General features: G+C 42.3%; 1 protein-coding gene across 3 annotated transcripts in view; it reads left to right on the top strand.

Moving 5' to 3' along the window:
• abtb2b (ankyrin repeat and BTB (POZ) domain containing 2b) overlaps positions 1-22,617 on the top strand; it is a 335,934-nt gene that overhangs the window by 157,557 nt on the left and 155,760 nt on the right. For all 3 annotated transcript variants that reach the window (XM_039736333.1, XM_039736323.1, XM_039736315.1), the window contains exons 2-3: positions 8,241-8,387; positions 18,307-18,514. In XM_039736333.1, coding sequence (XP_039592267.1) covers positions 8,241-8,387; positions 18,307-18,514 — 355 coding nt within the window. The remainder of the gene's footprint in view (positions 1-8,240; positions 8,388-18,306; positions 18,515-22,617) is intronic.

The following is a 22,617-nucleotide window of genomic DNA, read 5'->3' as shown; positions in this document are numbered from 1 at the left end:
AAACTTCTAAAAGCAAGACTGCTTTGAAAGAATGGCCTTGCAAGAGTTCAGGAAAGAAACAAGACATGGCACTTTGATGAAGTCAAGCGAGGCACATCTTACATGGAAATGAACAGGTGGGCCTAGTCTGGAGTCCTCAGTACTGAGATCACATTTCATAACAAGACATTGCATGACACTGATTAGCAGACACTTTTATCCATACCTATTTACAATATCGCAAGTGAATAAGAAGCACAAGTGTTTCCATAAACCTACAGGGTGAACAATGACAGGTAATGTGACTCAGCCATGGCCTCACATAGAGTCAGTGATGAGTACTGAAAATGCAGTTTTTTTGTATTTGATAGATGAGATAAGCTACACACAGGGAAGGAACGTTAATCCTGGAAATGCCAAGCTGCAAGCTGTAAATACTAAAATTTAGTGTCCAATGCAAAGACAATACTAAAATCCTGCATGCAATGCGCAAAAACACGTGAAAAGGATAGCGAGACTACTATATACTGGTGTTTCCCAGCCTTTTTTCATCAGGTGTACACACTCTACTGCACCCCCCTCTCGGGGAATCGAACCTCGGACGTCAACGCTAGAGGCGAAGCAGTAGAGTGTGTATGCCTGATGAGCCCAGAATTAGGGCGAATTAGTCGCTTACTCTTTGCATTATTTGATAGTAAAAACTATTTCAACCATTCTATGATCTGCTTCTCGCAACTGAAAGAGGGCACCATGGCGGATGTTAGCCAACTTGCTGGCCAACCACAAGCGTTACCTGGTAGGTAACTACCCATACAATCAGATTGTGATTTAGACTACGAATGCTATGACTATGTATGTATATATATATACAGTGGAACCTCTAGATACGATCACCTCTGTATACAAGAAATTCAAGATAAGAGGAAAGTATGAGCGAGTATTGGTTCGCGTAACGAGCCACGAGCCAGGCTGTGGTATGCGTGACGCATTTCCCGTTCCACCTCGACTCGGGGATTCACCCAAGCTGACACTGCCAGCCCGCCAGCTCACTCAGTGTTCCTTATTCTCCCATAGCGTGAGGATCTACGCGTTTGTGCGCTTGTGATTTCATTGTTTTGCTGTAGCAGTTCGCTGTATAAGCGTATCCAAAAATATTGCGGACATGCAGACGGAGAATAGGAGACGGAGAGAGAGCGAGAGAGAGAGAGAGAGGGAAAGAGGGAGAGAAGGAGAGAGAGAGAGAGAGACACAGAGAGGCGCGCGGGAGCGAGAGAGCGAGCGAGAGAGATAAGGAGAGAGAGAGAGAGAGACGCGTGTGCAAGCGAGAGAGATAAGGAGATAGAGATGCGCATGAGAGAGAAGAACCATCAGCTCAGTTATGCTCACATGACGCTCAGCAGACAAAGTGTATCCATACTACTTGTATTGCAAGACATCGCTCGTTTTATCAAGTCAAAATTAATTAAAAAATGTAGCTCGTCTTGCAAAACACTCGTAAACCAAGTTACTTGCAAACCGAGGTTCCACTTGTATATATTATTTATCAGTGTTATTTGTTAGGAAAATTGATTTGCGGAATGGATTAACTGGATTTCCATTATTTTCAATAGGGAAGTTTGTTTTAGATACGAGAAATTCGCTATACAGGCTCAGTGCTGGAACGAATTAAACTCGTATCTCGAGGTTCCACTGTATATATATACTCAGCAAAAAAAAAAAACGTCCCTTTTCCAGGACTGTGTATTTTAACAATAATGTTTTAAAAATCCAAATAACTTTACAGATCTTCATTGTAAAGGGTTTAAACAATGTTTTCCATGCATGTTCAATTAACCATAATCAATGAATTAACATGCACCTGTGGAATGGTCGTTAAGACCTTAACAGCTTACAGAAAGTAGCCATTTAAGGTCACAGTTCTAAAAACGCAGGACACTAAAGAGACTTGTCTACCGACTGTGAAAGATGCCCAGGGTCCCTGCTCATCTACGTGAACGTGCATTAGGCATGCTGCAGGGAGGCATGAGGACTGCTGAATAAATTGCCATGTCCGCACTGTGAGACGCCTAAGACAGCGCTACAGGGAGACAGGAAGGACAGCTGATCATCCTCGCAGTGGAAGACCACGTGTAACAACACCTGCACAGGATCGGCACATCCGAATATCAAACCTGCGTGACAGGTACAGGATGGCCACAACAACTGCCCGAGTCACACCAGGAACACACAATCCCTCCATCAGTGCTCAGACTGTCCGCAATAGGCTGAGAGAGGCTGGACTGAGGGCTTCTAGGCCTGTTGTAAGGCAGGTCCTTACCAGACATCACCAGCAACAACGCCGCCTATGGGCACAAACCCACCTTCGCTGGACCAGACAGGGGTGGCAAAAAGTGCTCTTCACTGATGAGTCACGGTTTTGTCTCACCAGGGGTGATGGACGGATTCGTGTTTATCGTCGAAGGAATTGAGCACGTCTGGGACCTGTTGGATCACAGGGTGAGGGCTAGGCCATTCCCCAGAAATGTCCAGGAACTTGCAGGTGCCTTGGTGGAAGAGTGGGGTAACATCTCACAGCAAGAACTGACAAATCTGGTCCAGTCCATGAGGAGGAGATGCACTGCAGTACTTCAAGCAGCTGGTGGCCACACCAGATACTGACTGGTACTTTGGATTTTGAGCCTCCCTTCATTCAGGGACACATTGTGAAACATTTTTAGTTTATGTCTTATGGTGTTGACTCTTTTACTGTTCATACAAATATTTACACGTTAAGTTTACTGAAAGTAAAAACAGTTGAAAGTCAGAGGACGTTTCTTTTTTTTCTGAGTATATATATATATATATATATATATATATATATATATATATATATATATATATATATATATATTATTTTCAACTTTTTAGTTTTGGGTTTGTTTTAGTATAATTTTGTAATCAAAATTTTAACACTTCGTTTAATATTTCTATCCATTACTAGTGCCATCTATTGGTCAAATCTTGAACTATTCTTCATATGAACATTTTATTTCTTAATTAATATGGATTAATTGATCAATTAGTGCCCTGCAGCAGGCTGGTGCCCTGCCCGGGGTTTGTTTCCTGCCTTGTACTGTATACTGGGCAGTTCTGCCTAATAACTACTTGAGATCTTGACTCTTCGTGTACTTTTAAGTTTAGTTGTTAGCTTTACCTTCAATCTTGAATTAATTCAGTTTCACATTTCAAACATCCAATGGTTTAATTGTCCCTTTTGATACTTCTGAAGTGATGATCCTGCTAGTTTAGAAATATCTTGACTGCATAGCTTTGGTATTTCTGAGACTTGTCCAGGGATCTTTGACGATGTTCATAATTCAAATGGACATGAATGTACACCTGAATCTGGGAAAGAATTGAATTCATCATCTGTCATTCACAGTTAAGCCTCAGGATATTAGACATAAACACAAAGCAGTGCTAGTTCCCAGATTACTGCTCTCTATAAAGGTCAAAGGTGAATTTCTTTTAAATGTAAGGTTAAAAAAAAAGAAAGTTAAATGTTTAAAAGCCTTTCAGTCTATCAGTAAATGTTCTTTACGTTCCAGTAGAATCAAATAGTCTGTGCCGTCTCCTTTCTGCAAGAACCCAGAATGAAACTTTAATTGATGATACCCTCCATTTGCAGCATAGGCTAATTTATGGAAAATGGACTAAAAAAGGAATTCCGGAGGTTACTTGATGGAGGAAATGCCAGTCTATGAACAGCATAAGCTTCTTTATCTTGCAATCTGAAGAGCAGAAACAGGAGGGACTGGCCAGGCTGATGCAGTGAGTTTTCTTTATAGAAGCCTAATTATACTTAAAGGTTTACAGTAGCTTTTATATTCTCTAAGGCCACAATAGTTTAAAACTTATTTTTGTTTTTTATTTATTATCATTAATTTGAATCGTTTTTATCATACATAAACTCTTACTAAGAGCGTAGCGTTAAAATCGTTCAACATTGCACAGAGAGCTGACAGTTTAAAACAGGTTTTATGAAGAATTTATGTTCATTTCATTGAAGTTTTAAAATTAATGGGTGGTGAATTTCATTAGTAAGAGTCTGAAACATAAACCGCAAAACCATTGTCAGATTTCAGTCAGTGTCTAGCAGTAACGTAACAGCTCAAATGATCAAAGCGACTTGGAGCTTAAGACACTCAAAAATATTTAATTCCCACATGGCTTTTCTCAGACTTTGGTTTGTGGAATAATTGGCTACTGTTGTTTATGACTTTAAAAACATTGTGTAGTGGTGTGTTGTGCCAAAAAGTGCTGTGCCACTCACTGTGTCTTTGTTTTTGTTTTTTTTAAGTATAATGATTTATAGATGAGGGGTGGTATGGTGGCGCAGTGGGTAGCGCTTCTGCCTCGCAGTAAGGAGACCCGGGTTCACTTCCTGGGTCCTCCCTGCGTGGAGTCTGCATGTTCTCCTCGTGTCTGCTTTGGTTTCCTCCCACAGTCCAAAGACATCCGGGTTAGGTGCATTGGCGATCCTAAATCGTCCCTGGTGTGCCCTGCGGTGGGCTGGCACCCTGCCCAGGGTTTGTTTTCTGCCTTATGCCCTGTGTTGTCGGGGATTGGCTCCAGCAGACCCCCCATGACCCTGTAATTAGGATATAACGGGTTGGATGATGGATGGATGGATGAACTTCTTTGCATGTTCTCCCCGTGTCTGCGTGGGTTTCCTCCCACAGTCCAAAGACATCCGGGTTAGGTGCATTGGCGATCCTAAATCGTCCCTAGTGTGTGCTTGGTGTGTGTGTGTGTGCACACTCTGCGTTGGGCTGGCGCCATGCCCGGGGTTTGTTTCCTGCCTTGCACCCTGTGTTGGCTGGGATTGGCCCCAGCAGACCCCCGTGACCCTGTAGTTAGGATATAGCGGGTTGGATAATGGATGGATGGACGGATTTGCAGGTGGGAATTGCATGTTGGTGCAGTGGGTAGCCCAGCTGTCTCAGAGTTCCAGTGGTTCTGGTTTTAGTTAACATCTTTACATATCTTTTTCTTCCATAATTGTTGATTACATCTTGCCTGAAGAAGGGGCCTGAGTTGCCTCGAAAGCTTGCATATTGTAATCTTTTTAGAAAAGATAATAAAATATAATAAAAGGTGTCATTTTGCTTGGCTTTTCTCTACTTTCATAATTGTCGAATCACAATGTATGCACTGGACTGGTTCATGCTCCGTTTTCTGACTGGTTTTTCATTGTCTTGTGGCCCGAAAAAAAGGAAATCCACCGTCCTCTCCTAGGAAACACTCTACAGCAGAGGTGGGCAAAGTCAGGCCAGGAGGGCCGCAGCGGCTGCAGGTTTTTGTTGCTTCCCAGTTGCTTAATTAGAAAGCAATCCTTGCCAATAATTGAATTTCACGGCTTGTTGGTGCTTTAACTCTGCTATGTCAGCTCATTCTCATATCCTAGATTTTTGTTCCCCTTTTTAAGGATATCATCCAAATGAATTGAAGGCTAAAATGGAGGAGTAATTCTCAGTCCTTCACTTTTATTTCATTAAACCCAATAGTGCATGATAAATTAGGGTTGCCACCCGTCCTTTAAAATACGCAATCGTCCCGTATTTGAGAATGAAATTGCGCGTCCCGTTTTGAATCAATACGGGACGGGTTTTGTCCCGTATTTTTTTTATCATTTTTTTAAAGCAGCGTCTCATGCAAATCATCCCACACGCATTTTATGAAGATGCCTCCTTTCCTACTTTTGATTGGGTAATACTTGATGTCATCGTTAGTCTGATTGGTCTTTTTAACTGTCCAGTGAGGAGGGCGGGTCTTTTAAGTAGAGTCTGCAAAGTGTTGGCAGAGAGTAATATTAAACAAATGGCAGATGCTTCTCCAGGTAACCCCCCACGTCTTAAAGTTTCAGAGCTTAAACGCAAGCGGCTGCAAAACTACCACAGAGAGTGGGAGGAAACAAATACTTGGCTGCAGAGTGTTAGCGGAAATTGTTATCAAGCCAACTGCACAATTTGTCGGAGAACGTTCTCTGTGGCTCTGATAGGGTTGCCACCCGTCCTTTAAAATACGGAATCGTCCCGTATTTGAGAATGAAATTGCGCGTCCCTTATTTTTTTGTATTAAAAGTGGTAACCCTATGATAAATACACACAGAGGTGTAAATGGTAACAAGCTAGATGGAGAAATGCTGGTGTCTTTTGTCATTTGCATGTTATTGCTAATAAGAAGCAATTAAAAACCAAGACTACATCTGTTTAAGACTCAAATAAGCAATAAGGGTTCAAAATCTTAATGAGCGAGACAACTAAAGTGAAGCAGAAGTGTTCCTTGAGCTTCTTATTAAGAAGCTGGGTTGGAGCAAAAACCTGCTGCCACTGCGGCCCTCCAGGAACAACTTTGCCCACCCCTGCTCTAGAGCCTATAAGAGAGACCGAACAGGTAGCAGCAGATGGCACAAAAGTGGCCCACAGAGGCCATGCCACATGCATTTTGGTGGAGGTCATCTGCCTGAAGCTAAGCATATTCATTCCCGGGCAGTACTTGGATGGCAGACCATCGAGGAAAAGGTTGGGTTGCTGCTGGAAGAGGAGTTGGTGAGGCCAGCAAGGGGTGCTTACTGTGGATCCCAAATCAGTGACGGGGACACTGTGCTGTAAAAATGGCGCTCTTCCTCGGATGAGATGTAAAACTGGGGTCCTCTGGTCATAAAAGATCCCTGGGTATACTTCATAAAGAGTAAGATGTATCCTGATGTCCAGGCTAAACTGCCCACCATAGCCCCCTAATCACCCCTTGTCTCTAATTGTCTCACCGCTTCATCACCTAATAGCTCATATGTGGTGAGTAACCAATTATCCATCCATCATCCAACCCGCCATATCCTAACTACAGGGTCATGGGGGTCTGCTGGAGCCAATCCCAGCCAACACAGGGCGCAAGGCAGGAAACAAACCCCGGGCAGGGTGCACACACACCCACACACCAAGCACACACTAGGGGCAACTTAGGATCGGCAGTCCACCTAACCTGCATGTCTTTGGACTGTGGGAGGAAACCCACGCAGACACAAGGAGAACAGGGTGCAGGGTGGACCCGGGAAGCGAACCCAGGTCTCCTAACTGTGAGGCAGCAGAGCTACCCACTGTGCCATCGTGCCACCCACTGGCAGAACATTTCTATAAAAAAAAAACTACTACCTGCACTATACCTGGAAGTGGTCTTCAGGCCGTCATAACTGATTTGAACTGTGAATTTTGAATGTTACCTCCTGGCTAATCAGTACATAATAGGAAACAACTGCTGGATTTTTATCAGAAAACAAGTTGATATTGTCGAATGATGATAACCCCAGATTGAATATGCTAGATAATTCCTTATCTTGCATAGATTTAAATTTGTCAGGGTTAAACTGACGGTAACGTGTGTATCATAAGAATGAGTTGTTATTTGAATAACCGTGTCCAGGGGTAAATGGGGGGGAGTGTGTGAGGTGTGCATGTGTGGTTTGCAGGCATGTAGGGGAGATGTTATGGTGGTGTCTGTCTCGAAGAGTACTTGCAATGTGAGAAGTCTGTCTGTCTTTGATGAGTCACGTCATGCATCTTATTTAATAAAGCAGAATGGCAGAGTAAACGGAGTGGTTGAATAAAACTAGCAGCAGCTAATCATGCATCATGCATTTTTTTCATCAAGCCTTTATCATCATCATCAAGCCCTTCCGAGAGAATCCTAAATCCAAAGAGGACTGTTTCATTTATGTGAGGTAGAATGCCCAGAGGGGACTGGGCGGTCTCATGGTCTGGAATCCCTACAGATTTTATTTTTTCTCCAGCCGTCTGGAGTTTTTTTGTTTTTTCTGTCCCCCCTGGCCATTGAACCTTACTTTTATTCGATGTTAATGTTGATTTATTTTGTTGTATAATTGTGTCTTTCAGTTTTCTATTCTTTAATATGTAAAGCACTTTGAGCTACTGTTTGTATGAAAATGTGCTATAGAAATAAATGTTGTTGTTGTTGTTGTTGCTGTTCAGGTGTGCCATCCTAAGAAGTATGTGTTCGTATTTTTGATCTGATTAAGCGTATGACATCCTTAGCATTGTATCTGTGATTTAATTGCTCAGCCCCTGGTAAAAGGTTTTGAGGAACGGTTGGGAACCACCATAAATTCTTGGTTCTGGTTCCAGCATGACTGGGCACAAGGCCAGCATGCTTAACCTGCAACTACTGTACATCTTATCAATTCTCTATTTTCTTTTTGTCTACAGGGGTACTTTCATTACCTGCTCACTTCAGCCCTTACACAGAAGGCTCAGTGAATCTGGACAATCGAGAAGATGCGTATGCCCACCTGGAACTTCGCACTCTGGAGCAGTCTCTCTTGGCAACTTGTGTTGGCAGCATATCTGAATTGAGTGAGTCTTGTGTTAGCTTTAAGCTTAATCCTTGTGTCAAATAGTAAACTGTATCAGTGTGAGTAGCTTCTTCACCTGTGCAGACTCGAAAACGGATTCAAATGCACCACATTGACATGCTAGAAAACAGAGCATCATTTCATCAGCATGGCAACATTGACTGGCAGTCTCATTTATGATTTTGTGAAGTGTACAAATATAGCACTGCAAAGACCAAATGGCTCACGTTGATATTTTATCTATAAAAAATTTGTTTTATATACGTAATTGTGAAATTGTGGTTCCATATTGAAAGACATTTTGAAAACACAAATACATTTTGTACAAACAGCAATAATAAAGTTAATATATTCAAATAAAACAGCATCACAGTACTGTATATTGCCACTGTATTAGGTTTGCTCCGATCAGGTTTTTTTGAACCGATACCAATCACCTATATCATATTAATGGATACCAAATTTTAAAAATCGTTTCGCTCGCCCATCCCTGGTTTACCGGATATACAATTTAAAAAGATTGTTATTTTCATGGGAATTGTTACATATGCATTATTTTCACTTTTACTTTAAAACTTTTGTAAAAACAATACTTGTCCTTTATTTCCGGCACCAGGCATGGTTAAATTTCTTTCTCGCAGGACGTATAATGCTGGCCGCGTTGTGAAAGGAGGGCGGTTGAACACACGCTAAGGAGATGTTGTCGGATCATCTACTGTCTTTTTGCTGCTGGCGAGCTGCGTGTTCTGTTTGTCGCGCTGCGCGTCGATCATTTCAAAGCCTGTACAGCAGCTGTCCTTTCACCACTTCACGTCTCTTCCACTCATGTCGTTTGATCGCACGCAAACTGCATGTTCTGCTTGTCGTTGTGTTAAAAGCTGGGAGCACGTGAAGTGTGTCTGCCAAAAGCATTCCAACAACTGCTAGGTTAGATGTCCGTGAACTTGTTTTAAATGTTCTCTCACTGCCTTGCCTCGTGTGATGTTAATGTGTCGCTCGCGTGACGTCAGATTGTCTTCTGAGAAGATCACGTCTCGTCTCCCTAGTCTCCCTTCCAAGATTTTTTTTTTTTATAATAGAGAGACATTTATACTTGGCTCTTGCATAATCAGATGTGGAGAAGCCTTATGTTCTACATCAGTGTTTCCCAAACTCGGGTTTGTGGCTGCAGGTTTTTGTTCCCACCAGCTTCTGTTTTTAATTGAACTCCTGGGCTAATTTAGTGATGTGTTATTTCACAAGTTCTTTGTTTTGGCAACAATATAGAAATCAGAAAACTAAGTTTGTTAAAACAATATTAAAATGTACCAAGCAGTTATATGGTGTCAGGGATGCCAGGGGCCACGACCCAGCCGGGACGCCATGAGGGACCGGATGTGGGTCTGCGCCCACCCTGGATCACGTGGGGGCCGCCTTCCTGGTTGCTTTGGGGGCCACGGGTTGAAGGCATGGAAGCCCTACCCTGTAGGGGCCCGTGGTCACCGCCAGGAAGCGCCCCAATGCCTTGGGGACCTGTTACCTCAGCACTTCCGCCACACCAGGAAGTGCTGGGGGGAAGACTTAAAAGGACACCCGGAGAGCTGCCGGGAGAACAGCCAACGGGGGAGTGTCGGAAACACCTGGAGCTCATCCGGGGAATGGATAAAAGGGGTCCGTCTCCCTTCATTTGAGGCTGGAGTCGGGTGGAAGCAGGACGAGGCAGACGAGAGTGTGGTGGCGGCCCGAAGAGAAGGCATTTGTGTGGCCAGGACTGTGTGTTTTGGGGTTTGTGCACGGACTGAGTCTGAGTGACTTAATTATTGTAAATATTGTACATAATAAATACGTGTGGTGGTGATTAAGAACATGTCCGCCTGTCTGTGTCCGGGTCGGCTCCACAATGGGAATAACGTTTTTTTTTTCTTTTTAAAAATATTTCGTCTTGATTTTCATTTTAATTTTCTAGGCATTCTAATTGTTTCATTAATCCATTATTTACTAATTACTAAAGTAGTTGCAGCCTTTGGTTATTCAGTGTTATTTGCCAGCGTGTCTGCGCCGCTTATTTTTAATTGTCATTAATAAGATACAACAAAGGGGGAAAACTGCACAGAGAAAGGGCAAAATATAATGAAATCAACAAAAGAGAGTCAAGCATTTCAATCAATAGCAAAAGCAGAAATATTTCTAAATGTCTTATAAATGTAAAAGTCATGCTGCTGTGCTTTTCTGAATGTCGAATACCAGCTAATTAAATGTGTTATCAGGTGTTGTCACTGATTAGGAATCTGGTTGGAACAAAAACCAGCAGCCGCAGGGGGTCCCCAGGACCGAGTTTGGGAAACAACGTTCTATAGGGTGGTGCAATTTTCATTACACTATAACTTATTAAGTTTATTACATAGAAAAATCATCCAAAAAATCCCTAGACCATCGAGAAGTGTGCGAACTGCCAACATGAAGAATCGTCTTTGCGCTGAACTGGAATCGTCCCCACATAAATCAGAGTCATCCAGATGATCTGGATCTGCATAATTACATCTGGATCACCTTGTATATTAAAGTGTCAACTTTGCTGTTTTTATAATTAAACTATAGATCACAGATGTCACCTGGGAAGTTAAGGATCGTGTTACGCTTTTATCCTTATCCAACCCACTATATCCTAACACAGGATGACGGGGGTCTGCTGGAGCCAATCCCAGCCAACACAGGAACAAATCCCAGGCAGGGCGCCAGCCCACCTCACGGCACACACACCCACACACACACATGCTAGGGACAATTTAGGATTTCAATGCACCCAACCTGCATGTCTTTGGACTGTGGGAGGAAACCCATGCAGACACGGGCAGATCATGCAAACTCCACGCAGGGAGGACCCGGGAAGCGAACCCGGGTCTCCTAACAGCGAGGCAGCAGCGCCACCCAGTGCGCCACCGGTGCAGCATCTAAATAAATGTCTATGGAGGTGCTTTGAGCAGTTTGTCATGTCGAGCTGAGCATGTGAAGGGTTACACTTGACACAAAGAGGTCTTTGGCTGCTTCATGTGAGGGGCATTTTAAAACACAGCAGGGTCTGTCTTCTCCCTGAAATGCAAAGCAGCACTGTTTTAGTGAAAAGACTAATTGGCGTGAGCACCAGGTTAATTTTTTAGGATTATCACCAGCTGTGTCAATTTCAATACTGTTTAGCTGAAAAAGTAAACTAAGTTTAAGCTTCAAAGAGTTTTGTTTTTTTCCGGATACACTTCCTATTTTTTATGTGCTCTTTTATCTTGCCTGATGGGAATAAACAGGGCTGCTGGCCTCATATTGCAACAGCTTCGAGGTGTCCTTTGACACCGTGTACAATATACCTTTTTATCTTTAAGGCTAGGAGCATACATTTCACCTTTTAGACAGCTTTCAGTCTTGAGTCTAAGGCAGCTGCAGTAAATAGCCTGGATTTCTTGTTGAGCTGCAAACCTTCAAGATACAAATTTGACGAAATAGTGAATAATTAGTCTGCAAAAATAAACAAAATATACACCATGAGGCAGTTTTGAAGATAGATTTTATGGTATACATTACAAAATATTCTATAAAGGCAATGTTCAGTACTGCACAGAATATACTGTAGTTGTGTTCAATTACCTTCATTTGTCCATAAATTAAGAAGTGCATTTTTATAACCTTATAATGTAATATTCGAAAACAAGTCTTTATATTTGCCATTTTTAATTTATAAACTACATTAATAGTTTTTATAAATGTATGTAGTACATCAGAACTAACAAATAACATCCATCCATCCATTATTCATCCCGCTATATCCTAACTACAGGGTCACGGGGGTCTACTGGAGCCAATCCCAGCCAACACAGGGCACAAGGCAGAAAACAAACCCTGGGCGGGGTGCCAGCACCACCGCAGGGCACGCACACATGCACACTAGGGACAATTTAAACAATTTCGAATCTAACCTGCATGTCTTTGGACTGTGGGAGGAAACCCATGCAGACACGGGGAGAACATGCAAAGAAGTGAACCTGGGTCTCCTAACTGCAAGGCAGCAGCGCTACCCACTGCGCCACCGTGCCACCCAACAAATAACATTTAAGCAAAAAATAAGTAAGAGATATTAATGATATATAAACAATACATGAAATATACATGAGCTTCTTCTTCTTCTTCTTTCGGCTGCTCCCGTTAGGTGTCGCCACAGCAGATCATCTTCTTCCTTATCTTTCTGTCCTCGTCATCTTGTTCTGTTACCCCCATCACCTGCATGTCTTCTCTCACCACATCCATAAACCTTCTCTTAGGCCTTCCTCTTTTCCTCTTACCTTTAACATCAATCAATCAATCAACATTTATTTATATAGCACATATTCATACAAAAAAATGTAGCTCAAAGTGCTTTACAAAATGAATAGAAAAATAGAAGACACAATAAAAAATAAACATAAGTCAACATTAATTAACATACAATAAGAGTAAGGTCCGATGGCCAGGGTGGACAGAAAAAACAAAAAAAAAAAACTCCAAGGATGGAGAAAAAAAATAAAATAAATAAATAAATAAAATCTGTACATACCGTACTTCTCCCAGTATACCCCTCATCTCTCCTCTGCTCATGTACAAACCAACACAATCTCGCCTTTCTGACTTTGTCTCCCAACCGTCCCACCTGAGCTGACCCTCTAATGTCCTCATTTCTAATCTTGTCCATCCTCATCACACCCAATGCAAATCTTAGCATCTTTAACTCTGCCACCTCCAGCTGTGTCTCCTGCTTTCTGGTCAGTGCCACCGCCTCCAACCCACATAACACAGCTGGTCTCACAGAAATGATGGTTTCCCTCCTGTTAAATTAAAAATTACATTACAAATAAGGAAAAACAAAAAAGGAGAGTAACTAGAGGTGAACATTAAGGTAGCCTGAAAAGAAGAGTCTAAATAATGGAGCAGTATATTAAAAAGCAAAGGAGAATAATAGCTGTTGAAAAATGATTCAGAAAGGGCCACCAAGTGGAGTGTAATTTATTTATTCTTTATAAAAATGATTTCTGATTTTTTCAAGTTTTGACATCCCACATCCAGTGTACAGTCTATGCGAGGATGTGTTAGCTTGCATCCATCTTGCCAGTAAAGTTATGAAAGCCAGAAGACTGCACTGCCATTTGTTGTTGGAATAGGATCTGGTACGTATCAGTGAGACTCCGGAATTGCTTAGTTATTTACAGTACGTTTATAATTTCAGGTATTGTTATAAAAGTAAAAGACCACCGTGAGCCTAGGCTAGAGCAAATGTGCTACTGCTATGGTGGCTTGCATACACTTAACTAGGGTTAATATTGATACACATTTCTCATGGAATTATTTGCGTGAAGTCCATATACAGTATTCTGAGTAAATATTATACCTTACAGCCTCACACCCCTCACATGGACTTTTCACACTTCTGCCATCCAAGAGAAGATACTGCAGTATCAGAGCCAGATCTGCCAGGCTACCCCTAAGCTTTCAGACTCCTTAATACCAGGCTGCCCCCTTGGATCTTCCACATGGCCTCAACCACCTCTAAAAACTGAATTTTTATACATGCCAGCCACTTTCCTGCAAAGACGAGTGTGCGGGTAGAAAAGAACTGAAGATCTCATACTGACCTTTAAGGATTTGGACACTCTTGATATCCTTCTGCTGTGAAACATTCTGACCTGTAATTGTTTACACGTCTTAAACAACTCTCATCATACACTGATCATCTCTGTATTATCTAGATCTATTATTTATTATGGGGGCGGCACGGTGGTGCAGTGGTAGCGCTGCTGCCTCGCAGTTAGGAGACCCGGGTTCACTCCCTGGGTCCGTGGAGTTTGCATGTTCTCCCCGTGTCTGCATGGGTTTTCTACCACAGTCTAAAGACATGCAGGTTAGGGGCATTGGCGATCCTAAGTAGTCCCAAGTGTGTGTGCTTGGGGTGTGTGCCCTGTGGTGGGCTGGCGCCCTGCCTGGGGTTTGTTTCCTGCCTTGCACCCTGTGTCGGCTGGGATTGGCTCCAGCAGACCCCTGTGACCCTGTAGTTAGGATATAGTGGGTTGGATAATCAATGGATGGATGGATTATTTATTATTTATTTATTATATTACATATCTATTGACTATATTTATGTATCTAGATTGCAAATACCATACATTGCATCAGTGTTCATATTACTAACTACACGTCATTATTGCTGCTACTTCTTTATTTTGTCTTGTTTGTGTTTTAATTTTAAATTTAAATTTTAATTCTATTTTTTATTTATTATTTGAACGTCATGTTGTTACTCTGGGGACCCTGAGCTTCGCAATTTCGCCTAACCCTGTCTGGATTAAATTGATTAGGAAAGTGGATGAAATATGTTATCCATCACTGAATGCTTTGTGAGTTTATTTAAACATATTTGAGATTTATCCATTCACGCTGAACTCGCAGAGAGCCAGAAATAACAGCAGTTTCCGATCTCAAGTCATATATGGTACTGTATATGGCATGGATGCATTATATATGAATACAGTGGGCAAAAAAAAAGGAACTTGAATAAATCTATCCATTCATTCAACCTGTTGACTCAGGCGCCGCCGCGAGTGGCAGCCTTTCCAGCAGCTCCGTGTATGACTTCTCTATTCTCTATTTCACTGATCACTCCTACCACTTTCAATTTCCCCTTGGGAATGATAGATAGATAGATAGATAGAAAAGGCACTATATGATAGATAGATAGATAGATAGATAGGAAAGGCACTATATTATAGATAGATAGATAGATAGATAGATAGATAGGAAAGGCACTATATAATAGATAGATAGAAAAGGCACTATATGATAGATAGATAGATAGATAGATAGAAAAGGCACTATATAATAGATAGATAGATAGATAGGGCACTATATATCTATCTATTATATAGTGCCTTTTATATCTATCTATCTATCTATCTATCACTGTATATAGTGCCTTTTATATCTATCTATCATATACAGTGGTGTGAAAAACTATTTGCCCCCTTCCTGATTTCTTATTCTTTTGCATGTTTGTCACACAAAATGTTTCTGATCATCAAACACATTTAACCATTAGTCAAATATAACACAGGTAAACACAAAATGCAGTTTTTAAATGATGGTTTTTATTATTTAGGGAGAAAAAAAATCCAAACCTACATGGCCCTGTGTGAAAAAGTAATTGCCCCCTGAACCTAATAAATGGTTGGGCCACCCTTAGCAGCAATAACTGCAATCAAGCGTTTGCGATAACTTGCAATGAGTCTTTTACAGCGCTCTGGAGGAATTTTGGCCCACTCATCTTTGCAGAATTGTTGTAATTCAGCTTTATTTGAGGGTTTTCTAGCATGAACCGCCTTTTTAAGGTCATGCCATAGCATCTCAATTGGATTCAGGTCAGGACTTTGACTAGGCCACTCCAAAGTCTTCATTTTGTTTTTCTTCAGCCATTCAGAGGTGGATTTGCTGGTGTGTTTTGGGTCATTGTCCTGTTGCAGCACCCAAGATCGCTTCAGCTTGAGTTGACGAACAGATGGCCGGACATTCTCCTTCAGGATTTTTGGTAGACAGTAGAATTCATGGTTCCATCTATCACAGCAAGCCTTCCAGGTCCTGAAGCAGCAAAACAACCCCAGACCATCACACTACCACCACCATATTTTACTGTTGGTATGATGTTCTTTTCTGAAATGCTGTGTTCCTTTTACGCCAGATGTAACGGGACATTTGCCTTCCAAAAGTTCAACTTTTGTCTCATCAGTCCACAAGGTATTTTCCCAAAAGTCTTGGCAATCATTGAGATGTTTCTTAGCAAAATTGAGACGAGCCCTAATGTTCTTTTGCTTAACAGTGGTTTGCGTCTTGGAAATCTGCCATGCAGGCCGTTTTTGCCCAGTCTCTTTCTTATGGTGGAGTCGTGAACACTGACCCTAATTGAGGCAAATGAGGCCTGCAGTTCTTTAGACGTTGTCCTGGGGTCTTTTGTGACCTCTCGGATGAGTCGTCGGGGTAATTTTGGTCGGCCAGCCACTCCTGGGAAGGTTCACCACTGCTCCATGTTTTTGCCATTTGTGGATAATGGCTCTCACTGTGGTTCGCTGGAGTCCCAAAGCTTTAGAAATGGCTTTATAACCTTTACCAGACTGATAGATCTCAATTACTTCTGTTCTCATTTGTTCCTGAATTTCTTTGGATCTTGGCATGATGTCTAGCTTTTGAGGTGCTTTTGGTCTACTTCTCTGTGTCAGGCAGCTCCTATTGAAGTGATTTCTTGATTGAAACAGGTGTGGCAGTAATCAGGCCTGGGGGTGGCTACGGAAATTGAACTCAGGTGTGATACACCACAGTTAGGTTATTTTTGAACAAGGGGGCAATTACTTTTTCACACAGGGCCATGTAGGTTTGGATTTTTTTTTCATTTAAAAACTGCATTTTGTGTTTACTTGTGTTATATTTGACTAATGGTTAAATGTGTTTGATGATCCGAAACATTTTGTGTGACAAACATGCAAAAGAATAAGAAATCAGGAAGGGGGCAAATAGTTTTTCACACCACTGTAGTGCCTTTTCTATCTATCTATCTATCTATCTATCTATCTATCTATCTATCTATCTATCTATCTATCTGTCTGTCTATCTATCTGTCTATCTAACCATTTTCTGCACCCAGTTACTGTACTTATCTTTGGATGACATACTGAGCACACTCATTCACGTACCGTTCACTTACATTTGACATTTCCGCAGTGTGTAACCAGCAGTCAGACACACAGAGGTGAAGAGCAAAGTCATCAAAGGAGGAGGATCACAAAACCGCAAGCACAATCTTCAATTTTATCTTTTTGGAGGAAGGAGCTAGTCACTTAGACTACTGTTTTGCTTTATTACATCTTTACTTCGAGTCTGCAATTTCTAAATTAAGCAATTAAAACTAAACTTTTTTCCTGCCTTTGAGTGTTTGTCAGCAGCCAATGTACAGTATATTCAATATATGTTGTTCAAGAGTAAAAGCTTATTTAAAAATTAAAATCTGTATTTATCTGTATATCTTGTATTTATACAAACATTTCCAGCCTTTTCATGTTGCTAATTTCTTTAACTGCTTCACAGTTGATGTTATGCTCTAATGCACGGGTATCGAACTCCAGTCCTGGAGGGCCGCAGTGGCTGCAGGTTTTCTTTCTAACCATCTTCTTCATTAGTGACCCATTTCTGCTGCTAATTAACTTTTTTTGCCTTTGTCTTAATTAACTTGACTCAGGCCCTTTAGTTGTTTCTTTTTCTTTAATTAGCAGCCAAACAATAATGAGACCCCAAACGAGCCGCCACATGACCAGCTCACCGGTGCATCACACAATATCTGAAATTAAAGAGAGGTGGCGGTCTCAGTAAGGTTGATCTCTCAGGTCACCGAAACATTTAGAAAAAACAGAAAATTAACAATTTTAGAAATGTCTGCTGTGGCAGATCAGAGCAGCAACAAGCCATGGAAATAAATAACGGGTTTAATTAACAGCAAGAATCGGCTTCCCATTAAAAGATTGACTGGAGTTTGAAGGCCCAATTTAGCTGGTCATCCGTTGGCTCGTTTCATGTCTCATTTCTGTTTGGCCGCCATTTAATGAAGAAAGGAATCAATTCATTGGAGTGAATCCTTAAAAACAGGGCTGTTAAAATGAAGGGAAAAGGAGTTGATTAGCAGTGAAAACTGATCAGGAAAAGGGTTAGAATGAAAACCTTCAGCCACTGCGGCCCACCAGGCCTGGAGCTCGACACCCCTGCCCTAATGGAACAAAAGATGACTCGCTCAGAAATCATTTCAAAATAGTCCCTGCATCCAAAGGGCATTCCACAATCTGGATTGTGCCGTATAAAATACCTCAACAGTGCTGCTTTTTGTTTTTTCACAGGTGACCTGGTGTCGAGGGCAATGCATCATATGCAGAGACTTAGTGCAGTTTGTCCAGGCCTTAGTCCAGTACGGCAGAGCAGGCAACAGTCCATGTCGTGGTCTCCTGATGCACTTCATACTCTGTATTACTTCCTCCGCTGCCCACAGATGGAATCCATGGAAAATCCAAACTTGGACCCTCCTAAAATGTCTCTCAACAAGGAAAGGTACTTATTTACTTACTTTGCATTTGTTAATAGTTAAAGGGGGGAATGTAAGTAATGCTACTTAACTCAAGTTCATCGTGTGCAGTACGACAAACTTTGGCACTGAGAGGAAGATGAAGGTAAAGAGCACATTTTAAAACGAGGGCTTGTAAGCTGTTATTATATTGTTAATTGTATTGAGTTACAAAAAAGGAAACGATAAATCACAAACAGACAGGCTTAAGGAAAAGTCTAGTAAGAAATCGAAACACATTCAGCAGTCACCTTGAAGACGGGCAGAAGTAAAAGCATCTTTAACAATAAATCAAGAAGGCCAGTAAGTATTACTGTTGTAGTTATAAATAATAAAGATTTATTTTGTCACCCAAATAAGTTTGAATTATGAGGTTAATGCAATGCACATTACTTACAATGCACTTAATATACAATGGAATATTATCTTCACAAAACCATGTATGTATGTCACATATACATTAATTTATAGAGTGCTGGCTAAGTACTGGTGTTTTTCCCTTCATTTTCTTATCAGTAAATATGAATAAATGATACAGCTTAACAGTTAAAAAGATGTGCATTGACGTTTAAGCACAATAAGATGTTTTGTTAATTTGTTGGCTTTCAGATAAAAACATTAAAATTCTACATTTCATTTAAAATACTGTATTGGCCTTATAGGGTGGCGCAGTGGTAGACCAGGAGACTCGGGTTCGCTTCCCGGGTCCTCCCTGCGTGGAGTTTGCATGTTGTCCCCGTGTCTGCGTGGGTTTCCTCCCACAGTCCAAAGACATGCAGGTTAGGTGCATTGGCGATCCTAAATTGTGCTTGGTGTGTGTGTGTGTGCCCTGCGGTGGGCTGGCGCCCTGCTCAGGGATTTGTTCCTGCCTTGCATCCTGTGCTGGCTGGGTTTGGCTCCAGCAGGCCCCTGTGACCCTATAGTTAGGATATAGCGGGTTGGATAATGGACGAATGGGTGTATGTTGATCTGGGTGGCAGGTGGCACAGTGGGTAGCGCTGCTGCTTCACAGTAAGGAGACCCGGGTTCACTTCCTGGGTCCTCCCTGCATGGAGTTTGCATGTTGTCCCCGTGTCTGTGTGGGTTTCCTCCCACAGTCCAAAGACATGCAGGTTAGGTGCATTGGCGATCCTAAATTGTGCTTGTTGTGTGTGTGTGTGTGTGTGTGCCCTGTGGTGGGCTGGTACCCTGCCCGGGGATTTGTTCCTGCCTTGCAACCTGTGTTGGCTGGAATTGGCTCCAGCAGACCCCTGTGACCCTATAGTTAGGATATAGTGGGTTGGATAATGGACGAATGGGTGTATGTTGATCTGGGTGGGAGGTGGCACAGTGGGTAGCGCTGCTGCTGCTTCACAGTAAGGAGACCCGGGTTCACTTCCTGGGTCCTCCCTGCATGGAGTTTGCATGTTGTCCCCGTGTCTGAGTGGGTTTCCTCCCACAGTCCAAAGACATGCAGGTTAGGTGCACTGGCAATCCTATGTTGTGCTTGGTGTTTGTCTGTGCCCTGTGGTGGGCTGGCACCCTGCCCAGGGATTTGTTCCTGCCTTGCACCCTGTGTTGGCTGGGATTGGCTCCAGCAGGCCCCTGTGACCCTGTAGTTAGGATATAGCGGGTTGGAAAATGGATGGATGGATGGATGATGATGCATACAAGAGCAATACAAAAAAAAAAATCAGATAGTAAAATTAAAATGTCCAGGCAGTCGAGTGTGCAGGTATACGTAGTTACTGAGTAGAAGCTCAGAGCTGATTACTCACATTAACGCCAGGTGTTTTAGAAGACGTTTGCTGGACAGGTGATGACCTGGGTGAGTCGGATCAGCAGTGATCTTTGTAGCCCTCTTCTTTACCCTGGACTGATGTAGGACTTGAACGTGCGGTCAGTTACAGCCTATGATCCTTTCAGATGCTTTGATGACGCATTGCAGATCGGCCTCAGCCTGAGCAGACGCAGCACCAAACCCGAGAGTTCTAGATGAGGTCAGAATGGACTCGGTGATGGCTGTGTAGAATTTCCTCAGATGATGATTCCATCTCGCCTGAAGAAGAGGCCTGAGTCGCTTTGAAAGCTTGCATATTGTAATCTTTTTAGTTAGCCAATGAAAGGTGTCATTTTGCTTGACTTCTCAGCTGATGTAAAATGAACATTCTGTGATGGGCTTTCAAAATAATGCATGTGATGATGTTGCCCCATTTAAGATTTTGGTGACAGCACAGTGTCCAGGAAAGTAAATGATTCTGTCATCGTCACAGCTGGGCCATTTATAGCAGGTGATAGGTGAGCAGGTGACAGTTTCCTGAAATCTACGATCATCTCATGAGTTTTTGAATGTTAAGGTCCAAATTATTTTGTCAGTACCTCAATATGAGATTTTCCTACTCTTGACTGTATATGGACTTATTATTATCTGAAATGAAGCCTGTTAGTGTTACATCATCTGCAAATTTAAGAAGTTTGACAGGCAAATCACCAGAGGTTCAGTCATTTGTATAAAGACATTTTTACATTATGTAAAAGGCGCTATATAGCGCCCGACCCGGCACAGACTTACGCAGAGGCACGTGTAAAACAAGCAGGCTTTTATTTTTCTCTTCCCCGTGTCCCACAGGCCCAACACAGTCCCACAAGCACAAAACACAGACTTTAAACAACCCTTTCTGGCACCACCACTCCTCCCAGGCAACCTCGTCCTCTTCCTCCCAATTCTGGCCCTTTAGTGGTGGAGGCTGACTCGTTTTATACCCCACCCGGAAGTGTTCCAGGTGCTTGACCACCTGGTCCCAATTGCACCTCCGGGTGGGGCTGAAGATTCGTCTAGCCAGGCTCTTGAGTCGTGGCAGCGCCCCCTAGCGGCCACCCCCTCTCCCAACCAGGCTGTAGAGGACTCCGTGTCTCATGGGGCCACGTGGGAGAGTGGGAAATGAACATTGGCCAGGGAGGCTGCCACCTAGCGTCCCGGGGGAGGTATTGAGCTGTCCGTGATGGCTCCCCCGGAACATATGCAGCAGGGGCGTCCCGACTGGGCATGGGACCCGGCTGTCCATCACAATTAGTACAGGGGAATTTAACACAAATCCTTCAATAAGAATACAGGGACACTGTTGGAAACTTGTTAAGAGCCAATTTCACACAAATGTCAAAAACGTTTTTTTCACACAGTATGGAATAAATTGCCAAGTAGTATGGCAGACTTTAGGGACTTCCAATTCTCAATTTGATGTTAATTTGGTGAAGAGGATCGGCAGGCTCATTGGGCTGAGTGGCCTGTTCTCGTCACAAGTTGTTTTAAACCTATCTATCTAGACCTCTTATATCACTGAAAGATGATGAGAAATTAGTTCACGCGTTTGTTTTCAGTCGACTAGATTACTGTAACGCACTCCTCTCAGGACTACCAAAAAAAGACATAAATCACTTGCAACGAGTGCAGAATGCAGCTGCTAGAATCCTAACTAGGAAAAGAAAATCCGAACACATTTCTCCAGTTTTGATGTCACTACACTGGTTACCTGTGTCATTCAGGATTGACTTTAAAATACTGCTTATGGTTTATAAAGCCTTAAATAATCTCGCCCCATCTTATATATCGGAATGTCTGACACGTTATATTCCAAATCGTAACCTCAGATCCTCAAATGAGTGTCTCCTTATAATTCCAAAAGCTAAACTTAAAAGAAGTGGTGAGGCGGCCTTCTGCTGTTATGCACCTAAAATCTGGAATAGTCTGCCAATAGGAATTCGCCAGGCTGATACAGTGGAGCACTTTAAAACACTGCTGAAAACATATCACTTTAACATGGCCTTCTCATAACTTCACTTTAACTTAATCCTGATACTCTGTATGTTCAATTCATCATAATAACTATTCATGGTGGCTCTAAAATCGCTACTGACCCCTACTCTCTCTTCTGTTTCTTTTTCCGGTTTCTTTGTGGTGGCGGCCTGCGCCACCTCCACCTACTCAAAGCTTCATGATGCTCCAACAATGATGGACGCATTAAAAGGCAGAAGTCTACGTGACCATCATCATCATCAAGTCCTTCCGTGAGAACCCTAAATCCAAAGAGGACTGTTTCATTTATGTGAGGTA

Source organism: Polypterus senegalus, chromosome 1, assembly GCF_016835505.1.
Source record: "Polypterus senegalus isolate Bchr_013 chromosome 1, ASM1683550v1, whole genome shotgun sequence".
In the NCBI taxonomy this organism is placed as follows: domain Eukaryota; kingdom Metazoa; phylum Chordata; class Cladistia; order Polypteriformes; family Polypteridae; genus Polypterus; species Polypterus senegalus.
Note: the sequence above shows the minus strand (reverse complement) of the source record. Positions and strands in the feature narration are given on the sequence as shown.